Below are 15,788 nucleotides of genomic sequence, written 5' to 3' on the forward strand. Positions count from 1 at the left end.
TATTCACTTACCTTTCTCCCCAGCTAGACCCTGAACAACTTCAAGCCAGGAACTATACTTTTAAAAGTGTTTAAAAACCAAATGCCTAGTACAGAATCTGGCACATAGTAAGTACTCAATAAATGATCAATAAATACATTTTAAGTGAAAAGACAAATTATTCCCATGTTTTAAGCACAGGTGAGTAGAGACAATAGCGTTACTGAAAGAAACAGGGCTCTGAAGATAGAACACATACATTCATCTCCACACCCTCCCAAAACCCACGTAAAACAACAGTAAAGAGAATTTTTCTCTCTAAGCCTAATTCACAAGGTAAAGGAGAATGGAGGAAGATATTAGAGCAACAAAACTATAAAGGCTAGAAAGAAAAAAGACAAGTGATAAGGGGACTCCTTAAAATTGAATCCTGAGCCCACAGTGGGGAAAGCCAAGAAGTAGCCCAATTCACACCAGAGAACCCCCAAAAGGCTCAGGAAGTGTTGGGCCTAGCACCTTCCAGTAAAGATGGAGCTAACACAGGAGGAATCATCGAAAGTCCCTTGAAATCCCTTCCCCTACTATGCCATCCAGATTGCCCTACTCTGGCTGAAGAAAAGAGGGTTAATCTACACCCAACACAGTTGAGAGCAGGGTCACCATTCTGAAAATAGGGAGTTTAAGAGAAAGTCTATATTCCAAGTGTTGAGATCTCTGCCTAGATATCTTCGCAGAACTTGCCAGCCAGACTTATACCCTATAGGAAGGGGACTGAAGATTTTTCTCTGAATACCCCACCAGATCAAGACAAAAGATCTAAAGAGGGCTTCCCTGGTGGCGCAGTGGTTGAGAGTCTGCCTGCCAATGCAGAGGACACGGGTTCGAGCCCTGGTCTGGGAGGATCCCACATGCCGCGGAGCAACTGGGCCCGTGAGCCACAACTACTGAGCCTGCGCGTCTGGAGCTTGTGCTCCGCAACAAGAGAGGCTGCGGCAGTGAGAGGCCCGCGCGCCGCGATGAAGAGTGGCCCCCGCTTGCCACAACTTGAGAAAGCCCACGCACAGAAACGAAGACCCAACACAGCCAAAAATAAATAAATAAATAATTTAAAAAAAAAAAAAAAAAAGATCTAAAGAGTCTGACATTAGGAGTTCACCATCAAAAAATGACAGCCAGATAACACTACAGGGAAACACACTATAAATAAGTTCACAATTTCCTATCAGTTTTTTGGTGCTGCAATCTTTAAATGTGCTTTGTTTGTCTGTTTCTTATTATTTATTTTTGGCTGTGTTGGGTCTTCCTTGTTGTGCACGGGCTTTCTCTAGTTGCAGCGAGCGGGGGCTACTCTTCATTGTGGTGCACAGGCTTCTCATTGTGGTAGCTTCTCTTTGTTGCAGAGCGCGGGCTCTAGGGCATGTGGGCTTCAGTAGCTGTGGTACACGGGCTCAGTAGTTGTGGCTCGCGGGCTCTAGAGCGCAAGCTCAGTAGTTATGGCGCACACGCTTAGTTGCTCTGCGGCATGTGGGTTCTTCCCGTACCAGGGCTCGAACCTGTGTCCCCTGCACTGGCAGGAGGATTCTTAACCACTGCGCCACCAGGGAAGTCCCAGTGCTGCACTCTTTAAGCATGAGCAGATATCCCAGGATCAGGCAACTAAGATATAGCTCTAAAATGCAGACAGAAACCAAAACCAACAAACAGAAAAAACAGCAACTATAAAAGAATATGAAAACTTAAAAAAAACTATTACTAATACCCAGAAAAAGATAAAAGATATTGTACCCACGAAACAAGAATAATATTAAAAAGGAAACTGATCATAAGAATGGGTACACTTAAAAACATGATAGCAGAAATTAAAAACACAATAAAAGGAGTGAAAAATAAAGCTAAATAAATCTTCCAAAAAGTAGGACAAATGGATGAAGAAAAGAGAAAAATAAGAAAACATCCCTAACAGACATTTAGAAAGAGAAACTAGAGAAGAATAAGTCAAATAATTAAAGGAAACCTCCAGAACTGAAAGACATGAATTTCCAAATTGAAAGAGGCTATCGAGTGCCAAGCACAATAAATGAAGACAAACCCACACCAAGGCACATTATCATTAAATTTTTAAAATACTGGGAATAAAAAAAGATCTTAAAAGTTTCAAGACAGGAAAATAGATCACATACGAATCAGAATGGCGTCAAACATCTCAAGAGAAACTTTGGAAGCTAGAAGACAAGGGAGCAAGCAATGTCTCCAAAATTCTAAGGAAAAATCACTTCTGTATGCAGTCAAAAATATAAATTAAGTATGAAGCTAGAAGAAAGACACTTTTAGACAGACAAGTTCTCAAAAATTTACCTCCCAGGGATTCTTTCTTAGAAAGCTAGAGGAGATTTTCCACAAAGCTGAGAGGGTAAACCAAGAAATTCAGGAAACAAGGGTTTCAACTCAAGAAAAAAGCAAAAGGAACTCCCAGGATGGCAGCTGAACACTGGGAATAGTACCACCAATCATAATGGAGCAAGGTAGAACCCTCTAAGAAAGTTACTTCTAAGAAAAGAAAATGTCAAATTAAATACCTGATACGTTTAAATTATTTAAGAAAGAACTTAGACAAGGGATAGTTTGAAGATGAATTAGTGGTACGCACATTTAAAAAATAATAGGGGGACTTCCCTGGTGGTCCAGTGGGAAGATACCACACTCCCAATGTAGGGGGCCCGAGTCCAATCCCTGGTTGGGGAACTAGACCCCGCATGCCTGTCGCAATTTAAGAGTTCGCATGCACAACAAATAAGTCCATGTGCCACAACTAAGACCTGGCTCAGCCAAAATAAATAAATTTAAATAAATAAATGTCAACCTTTGGGCTTCCCTGGTGGCACAGTGCTTAAGAATCTGCCTGCCAATGCAGGGGACACGGGTTCGAGCCCTGGTCCAGGAAAATCCCACATGCCACGGAGCAACTAAGCCCGTGAGCCACAACTCCTGAGCTTGTGCTCTAGAGCCCGCAAGCCACAACTACTGAGCCCATGTGCCGCAACTACTGAAGCCCGCACCCAGAGCCCATGCTCCACAACAAGAGAAGCCACTGCAGTGAGAAGCCAGCGCTCCACAACGAAGAGTAGCCCCCGCTGGCCACAACTAGAGAAAGCCTGTGCACAGCAATGAAGACCCAATGCAACCAAAAATAAATAAATAAATAAACAATAAATAAATTTTAAAAATTAAAAATTAAAAAATAAATGTCAACCTTTAAAAAAAAAATAAGCAAATAAAAAAAACAAAGCTTCACTGTTAAATATACAACATCTTTAATCCCAAAGAAAACAAAGTGTTGTACCGGAAAGGGGAAAAAAAAATCATCATATACTACATGGCCCAACTGTGATCAGTCACAATGACGTAAAAATCCTGAACACTGATCTAATCAAAATCCTGAAACATGTAGGAACCACAAAAAGTAGTTCAGTTTGGGGAAGAAAAAATGAAGAGTTCAGTTTGGAGCACAGTAAGTTTGAGGTATGGCATATTATCTAAGTGACAGCAGTGAGCAGGCAGTTAAAGATGCAGGATGCAGCACATAAGAGAAATGAGGGCTGGAGAGAACACATCTGAAAGTCACTCACAGAAGGGAGAAGAACTGAAGCCACAAGGCCAGCTGAACTGGGATGGAAGAAAGGTGATGGAAGTAGGTAGTCAAGATTAGCATCTTGAGGAAGCAGCTATATTTTAATGGGCAGGAAAAAGAGTTAAAGGGGTTAGAGACACAGAAAGAGAAAAAAGAAAACATTGATGTCAAATGAGTAGAGTTTCAAAAAGGAAACAGAAGGGGGCGTAATACAACCAAAAGAATAAGGACTGGATAAAGAAAAATACCGGATTTCACACTCATCCAAAGAGCATTAGATTTTACAACAAAAAGAATGAAAACAAAATAAAACTGGATTTTACTCTTCAAGGGAATACAGGGAAGACAGGACCAGGCTAAATAAGGGTTAAGTAGTGAATGAGTAGTCAGAAGGTTGAGGCAAGTATAGGTGACTTAAGAAGTCTAGTCATAAAGGTCTAGTCAAAAAGAAAAACTGAATGACTATTTCAGAGGATAACACAACCAAGGAAGAATCAAAGGTTTTTCACTTTTTGGTTTTATAATGCTTAGGAAGGGCCAAGAACATCTGTAGGCTGTGGGAAAGGATTCAAAAGAGAAAAAAAACTAAAGATGCAACATGGAGAGGAAATAACCAATGAGGCAAGGTCTCAGGGGAAGAAGGAAAAAAAGGAACAGTAGGCACAAGCAGAGGACTTCCTGGGCACTGAGATGAGAAAAAAGGGGGAGTAGAGACTTTTTATCGCAATTTTTGAGGGGGCTCGTGGCAGGGAGCTCTTGGGTGGTGTCAACCTTCTGAATAGGTATGAGGTAAGGTTATCTCCATAGAATGAAAGAGATACAGTGACATTGTTAGGGGCTTAAGAACAGCAGAAAAGGTTTGGAACAGGCACTATGGTGAATTCAGTTCGGGAAACAAACGGCAGCAAAGAAGGCCCAGTAGAGTTAAAAAGCTCAAACTTGTAGAACAGATAAATGGCCTGGTTTCACAACTTTCTTCAACATTAAGCAAACTAATAATAATGGAATCTTCCCAGAACTTGCATTAGCAATGGAGATAAGGTAAAAGGAGAACCTTCCTTGAGATATAAAATGCCTTCTGAAATCATTCACTTAGTAAAAACCAAAAAATAACAAGCTCATAGGACTAGAAGAACCTTTCAGAAGAGGGTTGCCTTCACTGGGCCTCCAAAAAATCCTCTGATATGGTCATCCCAAAGAAGAGACAGATATTTGATATTTGTAGAGAATATGTCATAGAGGCCAAATCCATTTGGTTGAATATTCTAAGAATGCTCCAACATCTACTAGATGCCAGGAAATTATATCAAGTAGAATTCTACCCATAAAATTCCTAGATGCCCAGAAGTAATCTATACAAAAATGAGTTATCCTCAGTCAACAAAGAGAGATCAAACATTCAAACAGAGGATCAGCATCAAGAGAGTATAATTTGCTGTAACTTAGGAGTCACCCAGTAGCATTAACAAATCTCCTTCTCTAGAGATTCTAACAAACAAAATAGAGCCCGGATGATTCAAGTATTTCCCTGGAAGAGGTATATGCCAAGAAAATTTACTGAGCACATGTTCTGAGTACGACTGTGTACAATGAACTTCAGAGAGATACAGGAAGATGACAAGGTCTCTGCAGATCATAAACCTATATTCAACCTTATCAAAGAAAAAGATGACACATGAAAATGACTGAACTGAACAGTACAACAAATTTATAAGTGGAAATCAGAAGACCAAGCAGCTTCTATCTATCGATATATATAGATACAGGTATATAGTAGATATGTATATATATGTTCTCAGAACCAGATGGATGGATGTCATAAGAGAACACCTTCTGAAGAAGGCTTTGCATTTATTTTTTAAATTTATAAAGTTTTGAGGGTCATTAAAAACTACAGACAAGTGAATTGGAGGCAAAAAAAATTCCAAAAAAGACTAATGAAACATATATAGGGACAGTAGTTGAAATAAACCCCCAAAATTATCTTGCCCAGAAGTGACAATTAATGTACTGGACAGGATCAGAGGTAGCAGAATGATGGAAAGTGAAGAGCCTTAGAGGTGTGCCTGATGAGCCTGGGTTTATCACAATTTAGAATTTGGTACTTTTGTGTTCCAGCTAAAAATGGCAAGATGAAAACAGAGGTAGAGAGTTAATCTAGCAGCTACCTATTGGGATAAGGAAGGATGAAGAGTATATTTTAGAAGGCTGCTATCAAACATGAGGGTATGACAGCATGAACCAGAGCAAACGCTACAGAATGGGAGGGGAAAAGGTAGACCAAGAGATGAGGAAGTCAAAGATGGATTGGATTTAACACCAAAGAAAGGAGAATCAATAAACAGGAGACCACAGTAGAGAGGAATAAGAAAGTGGCATAGGATCTTATTGAGAAGTAAGGTGGAGATTTAAGGAAGAAGAATTTAGTTTTTTTAAAGACTATAAATTTCAGGAGGCTGAATAAGCTTTTTTCCCTAGCTCTGAGTTTTTTCCCCCATAAGATTTCACAAAAACAGGAATATAGGAACATAAAAGGCAGAATAAATGAATGATAAATAAAAGCAGGACCCTTACAAATTTGATCCCATAGATCTCAAAAGATTTTATGAAACCATAAATGAAATACATGCTTAAAAATTAAGAATTAAAATTATATGAATTTTAAAGCATAAGGTAGTAAACCATTAATAAGCAATCATTATGACAACCAATTACAGTTATAGTAAACATGCTCCTGGAAGTTGAAGGAAGACGCTTTCTGTAGAAATGTGAAAAACAGAAACCTATTTCTGTAAGACAATAAAATTATTTACAACCCATTTTAACAATGAACAAAAGCATACCTTTAATGTTCCATCAGCTGAACAACTAGCCAAAAGCTTATCATCTGGTGAAAATCTGCAGTGATTGACTGAATCTGTATGGCCAAACATGGTATTTCGACATTCTTTTTGATTCAGAGCCCAGAGCTATTTGAGAAAGATAAAAAGATAACTGAAAAACTAGCATTGAATGGGGAAAAGTTAGAAATCATGTAAAGTTCTTCCTTCCCTCCCAATTAAGCTTTTTCAGTTACAGGAAGCGTTCCATTCACAGATTGACAAAGGTGTCAAACACAAAGGTGAACTTGTGATTAAGGAGTAATGGGGCAGCCCTTAGATCAGCACCTAAATCTACTAAGGGACTTGAAGGTTTATCTAGGCTTCAGTCTGAGCCCTAAACTAGCTGAACAATTACTGCTTATTTTAACAAAGTAGTTTGAAATCATTATTATTTTACTCAGCTGTATAACAAGTAATATGTAAAATAAATTGCCCAATTTTTTTAGATGCTAAGTTATCCAACTCTAAAAATAGTCATTTCTAAGATTTCCCTATGCAAACCTAGAGTCTACTAACTAGGCTAAAATCTATTAACGCTCTTAAAAAATGACTCAAAAATACAAAGACTGCAAAGACAGATATAAATACATTTGATGGGAAACATAAGGGATTAGAAGAGCAAGTTAAACAACCCTTCCTGGAAGCAATCAACCAAATCCAGAAGGTGGGACATTCCACAGGATAAATGACTCAATTTTTCTAACAAATCAATGGCATAAAAAAAGAGATAGACGGGAAGGGGAACATTTAAAGAATAAAAGAGATTTAAGAGACATATCAACCAAATGCCACTTGAAGTTTGGATTCTGACTCCAATAAATCTATGGTAGAAAGATATGTTTTGAGACTAATAAGGAAAAAAGAACATGGACCAGGTATATTATGAAATTACTGTTTATTATGTTAGGTATGATAATGGCATGGTATATATGTTTTAGACCTCAGACATTCATGCTGAAGTATTCTGGGTGAAATGATATGTTACCTGGGATTTGCTATAAAATGCTCTAATCCAAAAAAATGGGAGGTGGTGGGGGAATAAAATACAATTGGCAAATGTTGACAATTGTTGGAGCTAGATGACGGACACCACGAGAGTTACTATTCTCTCTCCTTTGGGGTATGTTTGAAAAGTATTAAAAATGTAAATAAAATGGGCAAGGGTGATTTGTGCTAATTAGATTAAACACAGAAGAAGAAATCATTTATCTCCCAAAATTAATCTTAATAAAAATCCTTTGGAAATGATCAGTAAGTAAGTCTTGTTCTTTATGTCCATCTCCATCCCTAGCTTCTTTTATCCCAGTCCCAGATAAACCCAATTCTGCAGATAACGCAAATTACATGGGAGCAGCATCAAATTTACATCTTTTCATTGGCTTCTCTCAGTTCAAAAAGCACAAGAAGGGCTTCCCTGGTGGCGCAGTGGTTAAGAATCTGCCTGCCAATGCAGGGGACATGGGTTAGAGCCCTGGTCCGGGAAGATCCCACATGCCACAGAGCAACTAAGCCCGTGCACCACAACTACTGAGCCTGGGCTCTAGAGCCCGCGAGCCACAACTACCGAGCCCACACACCGCAACTACTGAAGCCCACGTGCCTAGAGCCCATGCTCCGCAAGGAGAGAAGCCACCGCAATGAGAAGCCCGCACATGCACCAAAGAGCAGCCCCCACTCTCTGCAACTAGATAACGCCCATGCACAGCAACGAGGACCCAATGCAGCCAAAATTAAAAAAAAAAAAAAAAAAGCACAAGAAGTGGGACTTCCCTGGTGGCGCAGGGGTTAAGAATCCACCTGCCAATGTGTGGGACACGGGTTCAAGCCCTGGTCCGGGAAGATCCCACGTGCCGCGAAGCAAATAAGCCTGTGCACCACAACTACTGAGCCTGCACTCTAGAGCCCACGAGCCACAACTACTGAAGCCCACGCACCCTAGAGCCCGTGCTCTGCAACAAGAGAAGCCACCGCAATGAGAAGCCCGCGCACCTCAATGAAGAGTAGCCCCCACTCGCCAACTAGCGATAGCCCACACACAGCAACAAAGACCCAACGCAGCCAAAGAAATAAATAAGTAATTTTTTTTTAAAAAAGAACTTAAAGTTTATAAAAATAAGAGAATAGAACCCTTGCATAGGACATAGGACCCAGGACTTGAAAGAATACAATAAAATCAGATTTTTTAAAAAAAAAAAAAAACACAATTAGTAAGTCCTAATAGCCCTCATGGAAATGCAAGTGTGGAATGACCAGTCTTAAAGTAAAACTTGTCCTTATTTAAAACTGTTGACCGGGCTTCCCTGGTGGTACAGTGGTTAAGAATCCGCCTGCCAATGCAGGGGACATGGGTTCAAGCCCTGGTCCGGGAAGATCCCACATGTCGCGGAGCAACTAAGCCTGTGCGCCACAACTACTGAGGTTGCGCTCTAGAGCCCGCAAGCCACAACTACTGAGCCTGAGTGCCACAACTACTGAAGCCCGTACGCCTAGAGCCCGTGCTCCACAACAAGAGAAGCCACCACAATGAGAAGCCCACACACCGCAAGGAAGAGTAGCCCCCGCTCACTGCAACTAGAGAAAGTCCACATGCAGCAACGAAAACCCAACACAGCCAAAAATAAATAAATAAAATAAATAAATTTATCTTAAAAAAATTACCAAACATATGTGGAATGAATATCTATTTCTGGTTTTAGTTTGGTTTAAAATTTTTTCTTTTCCTATCAGTACATTTTTTCCCTCCTCTTTCTGATATCAGACTCTCTCTTTTGAATCTTGAATCAAGCCCCAGTCATAATTCAAGTGGAGCTGACTTCACCTATTCGTCCCATTTCTACATGGCTAAACCTGTGACCCCTGGCCAATCAAAGGATTCCATCCTACTGACCACTAGGGTTATTCAGCAATGCACATGTAACCCAAACCACGTCAACTAGAGTTTTCCCTATGGGAAGACTATGGGACCTGGGAAAGAGCGAGTTTCCCTTCCTCTGTGATTATGAGCTGTAATATCCATGTAAGCCTGGAGCTAAGGATAGCCAAATCTGCTGCACAGAGAGAATATGCCTGAATCAACAAAAAGGGAAACAGAGTCTAGAGATGGAGGGGGTGTTAGAGCCTGAGAAAGTATTTTAGGCATCTGGAATCAGCTATGCCTGAAGCCACACTCCTTCTAGACTTTTCAGTTACAAGAGCCAATAATATCTTTGTTGTTGTTGTTGTTGCTTAAGCTAATATGAAAGTTTCTACCCCTGCAACCAAAAGATCCCTGATTAATACAATATATGAAAAAAAATCAAAGGAGATGTTGTGATGTATCTATCAAATTTATCTACATAATTCTCATTATTCACACTTACTTTGAGGAAGCAGTCATTTGAACCAGTGGCTAAGAGAAGGTGATTACTATTGTTGGTGAAGTGGCAGCAATTGACTTGCTCTGAATGCTCATCATAGGTATGTACTAGTTCCCCAGACATAGAATTCCAAATCTAAAGAGAATAGAGAAAATAAAATGTACAAGTACCCCTTATTTTCAAAGAGAAAACAGAGAGACAAAGCAAATGTGAGCTGTTTTGAAGATTTTCCCAGACATGATACTACTAATGAATACCTCCCCCTTCCCTAAATTATGTCAGCATTTTGCCAGAATGTTTTTTTTTTAATTACCTGTAAGTCTACCTGCAAGTAATGTAAAACATTACATTTTTCAAGGGCAAGATTTCACATGTTCATATGAATTGACAGCAGGCAGAAAAGTGCTATAAAAGGGATGGAATAATGGACTTCAGACCAGAATAATTAATCAGAGCCAGTCTAAGACCTGGCTCTACCACTTATAAGTTGTGTGTCCCTAGTCAAGTCCTTAATTTACCTGCATTTCAGTTCCCCTCTCTGTAAAATGGGGATACTTGTACACATCTTACACAATGCATGGTGTCAAATGACAAAGAATTTGATAAGTGTTCTGCTGACTTCAAGGTACTAATAAATAAGTAAAGGCAAATGGCTCAGTGAAAAAAAATAAAGGCCTTAGATTCTGAGGGAAACCTAGCTTTCAACCCTGGTACCATCAGGCATTAGTTAATATGAGCCTGGGCAAATGACTTCATCTCTGAACCTGTTTCCTCATCTCTAAAATGGGATCAACACTTACTTTGCAATTGTAGTGAGAAATTGATAATGTAATATAAGAAAGTGTGTAGTATAAAGCCTCATGCAGTGTTCTCAGTAAAAAGTAATCATTTTCCTAGTTACTATGTAAGTAGTCTGTTTCATCAAACAAACAAAAGAAATAAATTACCTAATGAGTTTTCACTGGGCTTTGGACTTTTAGAGGTACTAATGTCCCTCCCATAGCATTTTCTTTTATCTTATCAAAGCACTCTCCAAAGGTCCAGAGAGTTTATTTTATTTTAAAGTTCTGTAATAAGTACTTCTACCTCTTGCGTTAAATTTCTTACAAATAGAAACTTGAGCCACATAGCTCTGACTCTGGAACACCACAGAATGGCCAACTCCAAGTCTGACTCAGAATAGTGGTTATAGAATGAATTAACTGGTTGGTTGTAAAGCCACGTAGAGAGTCCAATCTATCAAGAAGATTTTTCCAAAGTCTCAATTTAGTCTGGACACTCCGGGGTCCTCTTCAAGTAGATGCAAACTCCACAAAAACTCTCAAGCCAACTTTCTTGCTCCCAAGTCCACTAAGGCCCACCCCACCTAAATAGATTCAGCATTCCACACCCCTTTTGAAAAAAGCCTAAAATGAGGTCTCCCCTCCATTTATCAAATAAAATATTCCCCTAGACTTCACTTTCTCTTAAATTCCATAAAAATACTCTGGCTAAAAGCCAAATTTAGGGACAAAAAACAAAAAAAAGAATAATTAACAAAGATAAAAATTACCCTGTGGGTTTTCTTTTCTCTGTTTACTTTGTAGACTAGTAACCTGATTGTTAGTATGTTTATTCATCTAGTTTTGCATTGAATGTAAGCCAGCTCATAAAGGTAAAAAAAATCTTGGTTGCATTTCACAAATTATATATTTTACAACAGGAATTGATCTCAGACAATAATTTTGTGCAGCAACACTTCCGACCACAGTACACTTAGAGATTTCAACTGATATTTAACCCACAGACCTGTCAATAAGTGGCAGGCAAATTCATTAATCTGAAATTGTGTTTCCCAGCTGCCTGATAAATATAAATATCCACTGTGTTTCCTAGGCTAATCAACCTAGGCATTTTTGCTTGTGTTTAAAGTTTTAGACAGAATTAATTTACAATGGATAAAACTGCTTTGCCTCAAGTTAGTAGATCAATAGGCAAGAGTCCTTTAACCCTACTTACTCTAGTCCCTCTATTACAGAAAAAGAAAATAAATTCTGTGGTGATTACAACTCAAGAGGAAAATATTTCCCTACCTTCACTTTTTTATCCACTGAGCAGGTTGCTATAAATCTGTCATCTGCAGAGAATGCACAGCAAAGCACTTCATCCTCATGAGCCTGGATTTCTAGAAGTTTCTCTCCTGTTTCAGCTTTGAAAACCTATAGAAGCAACAATAAAATCTTTTTACTATACCTATTTAACCATGGGCCATCATTCAATAAAATATTTCTTTAAAAGATCTTTATCACTGTTATTTTGCAACAGAAATGAACCTTAGCAATATCACTCCAAAAATGAGAATTTCTGTCAGAATTCGTATGCCTTAACATAAAAAGAAAATCATCCTGCCCAAAAAAAAAAAAAAAAAAAACGGACTTCCCTGGTGGTCCAGTGGTTAAGACTCCACACTCCCACTGCAGGGGGCCCGGGATCGATCCCTGGTCAGAGAAGTAAGATCCCGCCTGCCGCGTAGTGCAGCAATCAATCAATCAATCAATCGAACTGACAGTAGCTTCAGTTCTTGAGAACAGTTTGGCAAATTCTTAACAATCAGTAGAAAACACTTCATTCAGTATGCTTTCTGTGGCTCAAAAGCCAAAATTAATAAAAGTAGTAATAAAGTACACATATAGAAATAAGGCTTACAATCATAATCTTGCAACCTTAAATTTAAATGTTTTAACTAGTTTTTGTTTCCTTCAAAATCAAAAGGTCGAGTACCAATTTAAAGAAAAGCACTCATTCATGTTTTCTGAAAACAAATGAGAAATTAAAATTCCTTCAAGCGCCTAAGGAAATAATCTAGTCCAATTCCTATTTACAGTCAGAAATCTATGCCCGAGCCTATGATAAAATAGGTATTTTACACAGTCACTGTTTTTTAATCAGAGTCCTATTCACTGTGCTATGAAGTCCTTATGTCTTTTAACAGTTATCATTTCCTCATTACCCTTAGCTGTCACATGGATGACAAGAACTGACTGCTCGGGTAAAAGGCACTTCTATGTCACTTGGCAAGTTTAGAATTATGAAAATACACCACCATATCTTTTAAATCTATAGAGAAAGCTTTCACAAAATGTTCAAGAGATCTGAACATTTCTCTATTCCTAATGTGCAATTTTCTTGAATTTTAGAATTTAAGTATATTCTAATATGCACAGTATTAGGTGCATGACTCTTCCAATTTTTCTCAAGAGATAGGTTTACCTGCAAGTTTTTATCAGCTCCACAAGAAGCTATTCTTTGACCATCCTCAGAAAAGCAAGCATGGTACACAGCATCTGTATGGGGGCGGACGACCAAGTGGGAGAGATTCTTGATGTTTTCTTTGTTTCTAAATATAAGGGAAAAAATGCACAGAAACCCAATAAACAAGAGTAAAAGTAATTATTTTCTTTCAGTAATAAACTGTCTTTTAACATAGTTATGTTCCAAAAAATACAAAACTCTTAAAATTAAATTACCAATATGTAAATGACAGCACACATCACCTGAGGAAAAAAAGCACAATATAACAAAAGCAGCATTTTAAGATAAATGCTACACTATGTCAAGCAACCTGTCATGTACTACAAATATCACTGAGTTGGAAGAAATCTAGTTAATCAAATACATGTCAGTTTTTATTTTCCTCTAATACATTAATAACATGTGCAGAGAAAACATTATAAGAGGATCACCTCAAAAAAATCTCCATCTTTTTCAAAAGGAAAGAGCTATAGCAAAATGAAGCTCATTTCCTAACTAAACTATGACACTACACCCACCATTATCATGTGCACTTTAAAACTATTCTTCTCTAACTACAATTATTCAGATATAGAGAAAAAAAAGTAATGTCATTTTCTTTGTATCTTAATCTACTAAATACTAAGTATTGCACTAGCATAGATATTATTTCACAAAGGCAAAAGGGTAAAGCAATGTGATATATACTCAAAATGGGGAAAGTATTAGAACAGTGTCAGAATTCCACATACATACACCCCAGTCACTGTGAGTAAATATGTTAAGTGGTATCATGCTTATCTTAAGAGGAAAAGGTTAGGTGTCAGATAAACCTAAAGGGCAACCCTGCTTCTACTACTTATTAGGTGTGTAAACTTATGCAAATTACTTAATTAACCTAATAAGTTTCCTTTTTCTCATATGTAAAATGTGAGTAATGATACCTGCTCTGAACAGGTATCACACAGAAAACAGACCAAATGAAAAAAGGGAACACAAAGGCAAATCAGATTTAAACCTTGCCTAGAAAGTATTAAACTTCACTAGAAGTGATAAAACAAACAACTATAAAGACTAGAGTGATGAGAATCTGGAGGATAAACAGGTAAGCTACTGGCAAAGTTTAGAGAATCAGATTAAGAAAATATGTCCCCCAATCTATCTACTCAATTCCTCAAAGCTTGGAAAGTGACCTGTCACAATGATGGGCACATGGCCAAAAAGTATTAGATAAATAACAAACAAATGCATGAATGATTTCTTTTAAAGATGAAACTCAAATTACGTTTATACCAACCTAAACTTTCTACAGAAGAAAAAAAAAAGCTTTCTAGTACTGAAAAATAAAGCATTCTTTGAATATGACCTGGTCAAACCCAGTTAAAAAGATACAGTTATTAATGACTAACCATCCTATGAGAGAACATCACAGGTTGAAATGCAGTTGATGAAGCGGAAAAAAAAAAACCAGCAAGAAAAAGTAAAAATAACAAACTCAACGTTCAAAAGAGAACAAGAACTAAACCTATGCCCATCTGATTATCAGACCAAGTATCACAATTCTATTTTAGTCACTAACTAAAACATGAATTCAGTCAATCTTCTACAAATTTCTCTTGAATACCAACTACATGGACCAGGAAAAATGCTAAATGCTATTTACCCTTTTTTAAAAAATAAATTTATTTATTTTTTATCTATTTTTATTTTATTTTTGGCTGCACTGGGTCTTCGTTGCTGCGTGCGGGCTTTCTCTAGTTGTGGCGAGCGGGGGCTACTCTTCGTTGCAGTGCGTGGGCTCTTCTCATCGCGGTGGCTTCTCTTGTTGCGGTGCACAGGCTCTAGATGCGCAGGCTTCAGGAGTTGTGGCACGCGGGCTTCGGAAGTTGTGGCTCGCGGACTCTAGAGCACAGGCTCAGTGCTGTGGCACACAGGCTTAGTCGTTCCACGGCATGTGGGATCTTCCCAGACCAGGGCTAGAACCCGTGTCCCCTGCATTGGCAGGCAGATTCTTAACCACTGCACCAAGGAAGCCCTATCCTTTTCTTTTTTAACCTTTTTTTTTTTTTTGGCCACACCACATGGCTTGCAGGATCTTAGTTCCCCAACCAGGGATAGAACCCAGGCCCTCGGCAGTGAAAGCACAGAATCCTAACCACTGGACCACCAGGGAATTCCCTAAATGCTACTTATTCCTAAAAACAACAACTAACATTCATTGAGCACTTTCTATGATCTAGGTACTGTTCTAAGCAACCTATGTAGGTGTGTATGTTTGTGTATATACACACACGCATTTAATCCTCACAACAATGCTATGAACAGTACCACTAGGCAAGAGAAGTTGAATAACTTTCTCCTAATGATACACAACTAAAAAATAGCAGAGCTGGGATTCAAGTCCAGGTGGTCTAGAGCCAGAGTCTGTTATTTTAACTTCCAAACGTTCTATACTACAGAATGGATAATTACGGGAAAAAAACCCAGTAAACAGAAAACCACCGTAAAATGACAGAATGCTATGATATTGAGTAAACAAGTATTCTAGAATACAGACAGATCTCAATGAATAAGGTGGCTGCTTCCAGGGAGACTGAAACCTCATCCCAAGAAAATGTTAAAGAATGGTGAACTCTGGGAAGTGAGAAGGTAGGGGAACATGAAGAGTCTCTG

General features: G+C 38.5%; 1 protein-coding gene across 7 annotated transcripts in view; it reads right to left on the reverse strand.

Annotated features, from left to right (window-relative positions):
* The window catches only part of APAF1 (apoptotic peptidase activating factor 1), a 91,297-nt gene that overhangs the window by 42,003 nt on the left and 33,506 nt on the right, over positions 1-15,788 (reverse strand). For all 7 annotated transcript variants that reach the window (XM_057556191.1, XM_057556193.1, XM_057556192.1 and 4 more), the window contains exons 13-16: positions 13,095-13,221; positions 11,918-12,043; positions 9,849-9,980; positions 6,451-6,576 (exon numbers count right to left, since the gene is read on the reverse strand). In XM_057556191.1, the coding sequence (XP_057412174.1) occupies positions 6,451-6,576; positions 9,849-9,980; positions 11,918-12,043; positions 13,095-13,221 (511 nt within the window). The remainder of the gene's footprint in view (positions 1-6,450; positions 6,577-9,848; positions 9,981-11,917; positions 12,044-13,094; positions 13,222-15,788) is intronic.

This window comes from Balaenoptera acutorostrata, chromosome 11 (genome assembly GCF_949987535.1).
Source record: "Balaenoptera acutorostrata chromosome 11, mBalAcu1.1, whole genome shotgun sequence".
NCBI classification, from domain to species: domain Eukaryota; kingdom Metazoa; phylum Chordata; class Mammalia; order Artiodactyla; family Balaenopteridae; genus Balaenoptera; species Balaenoptera acutorostrata.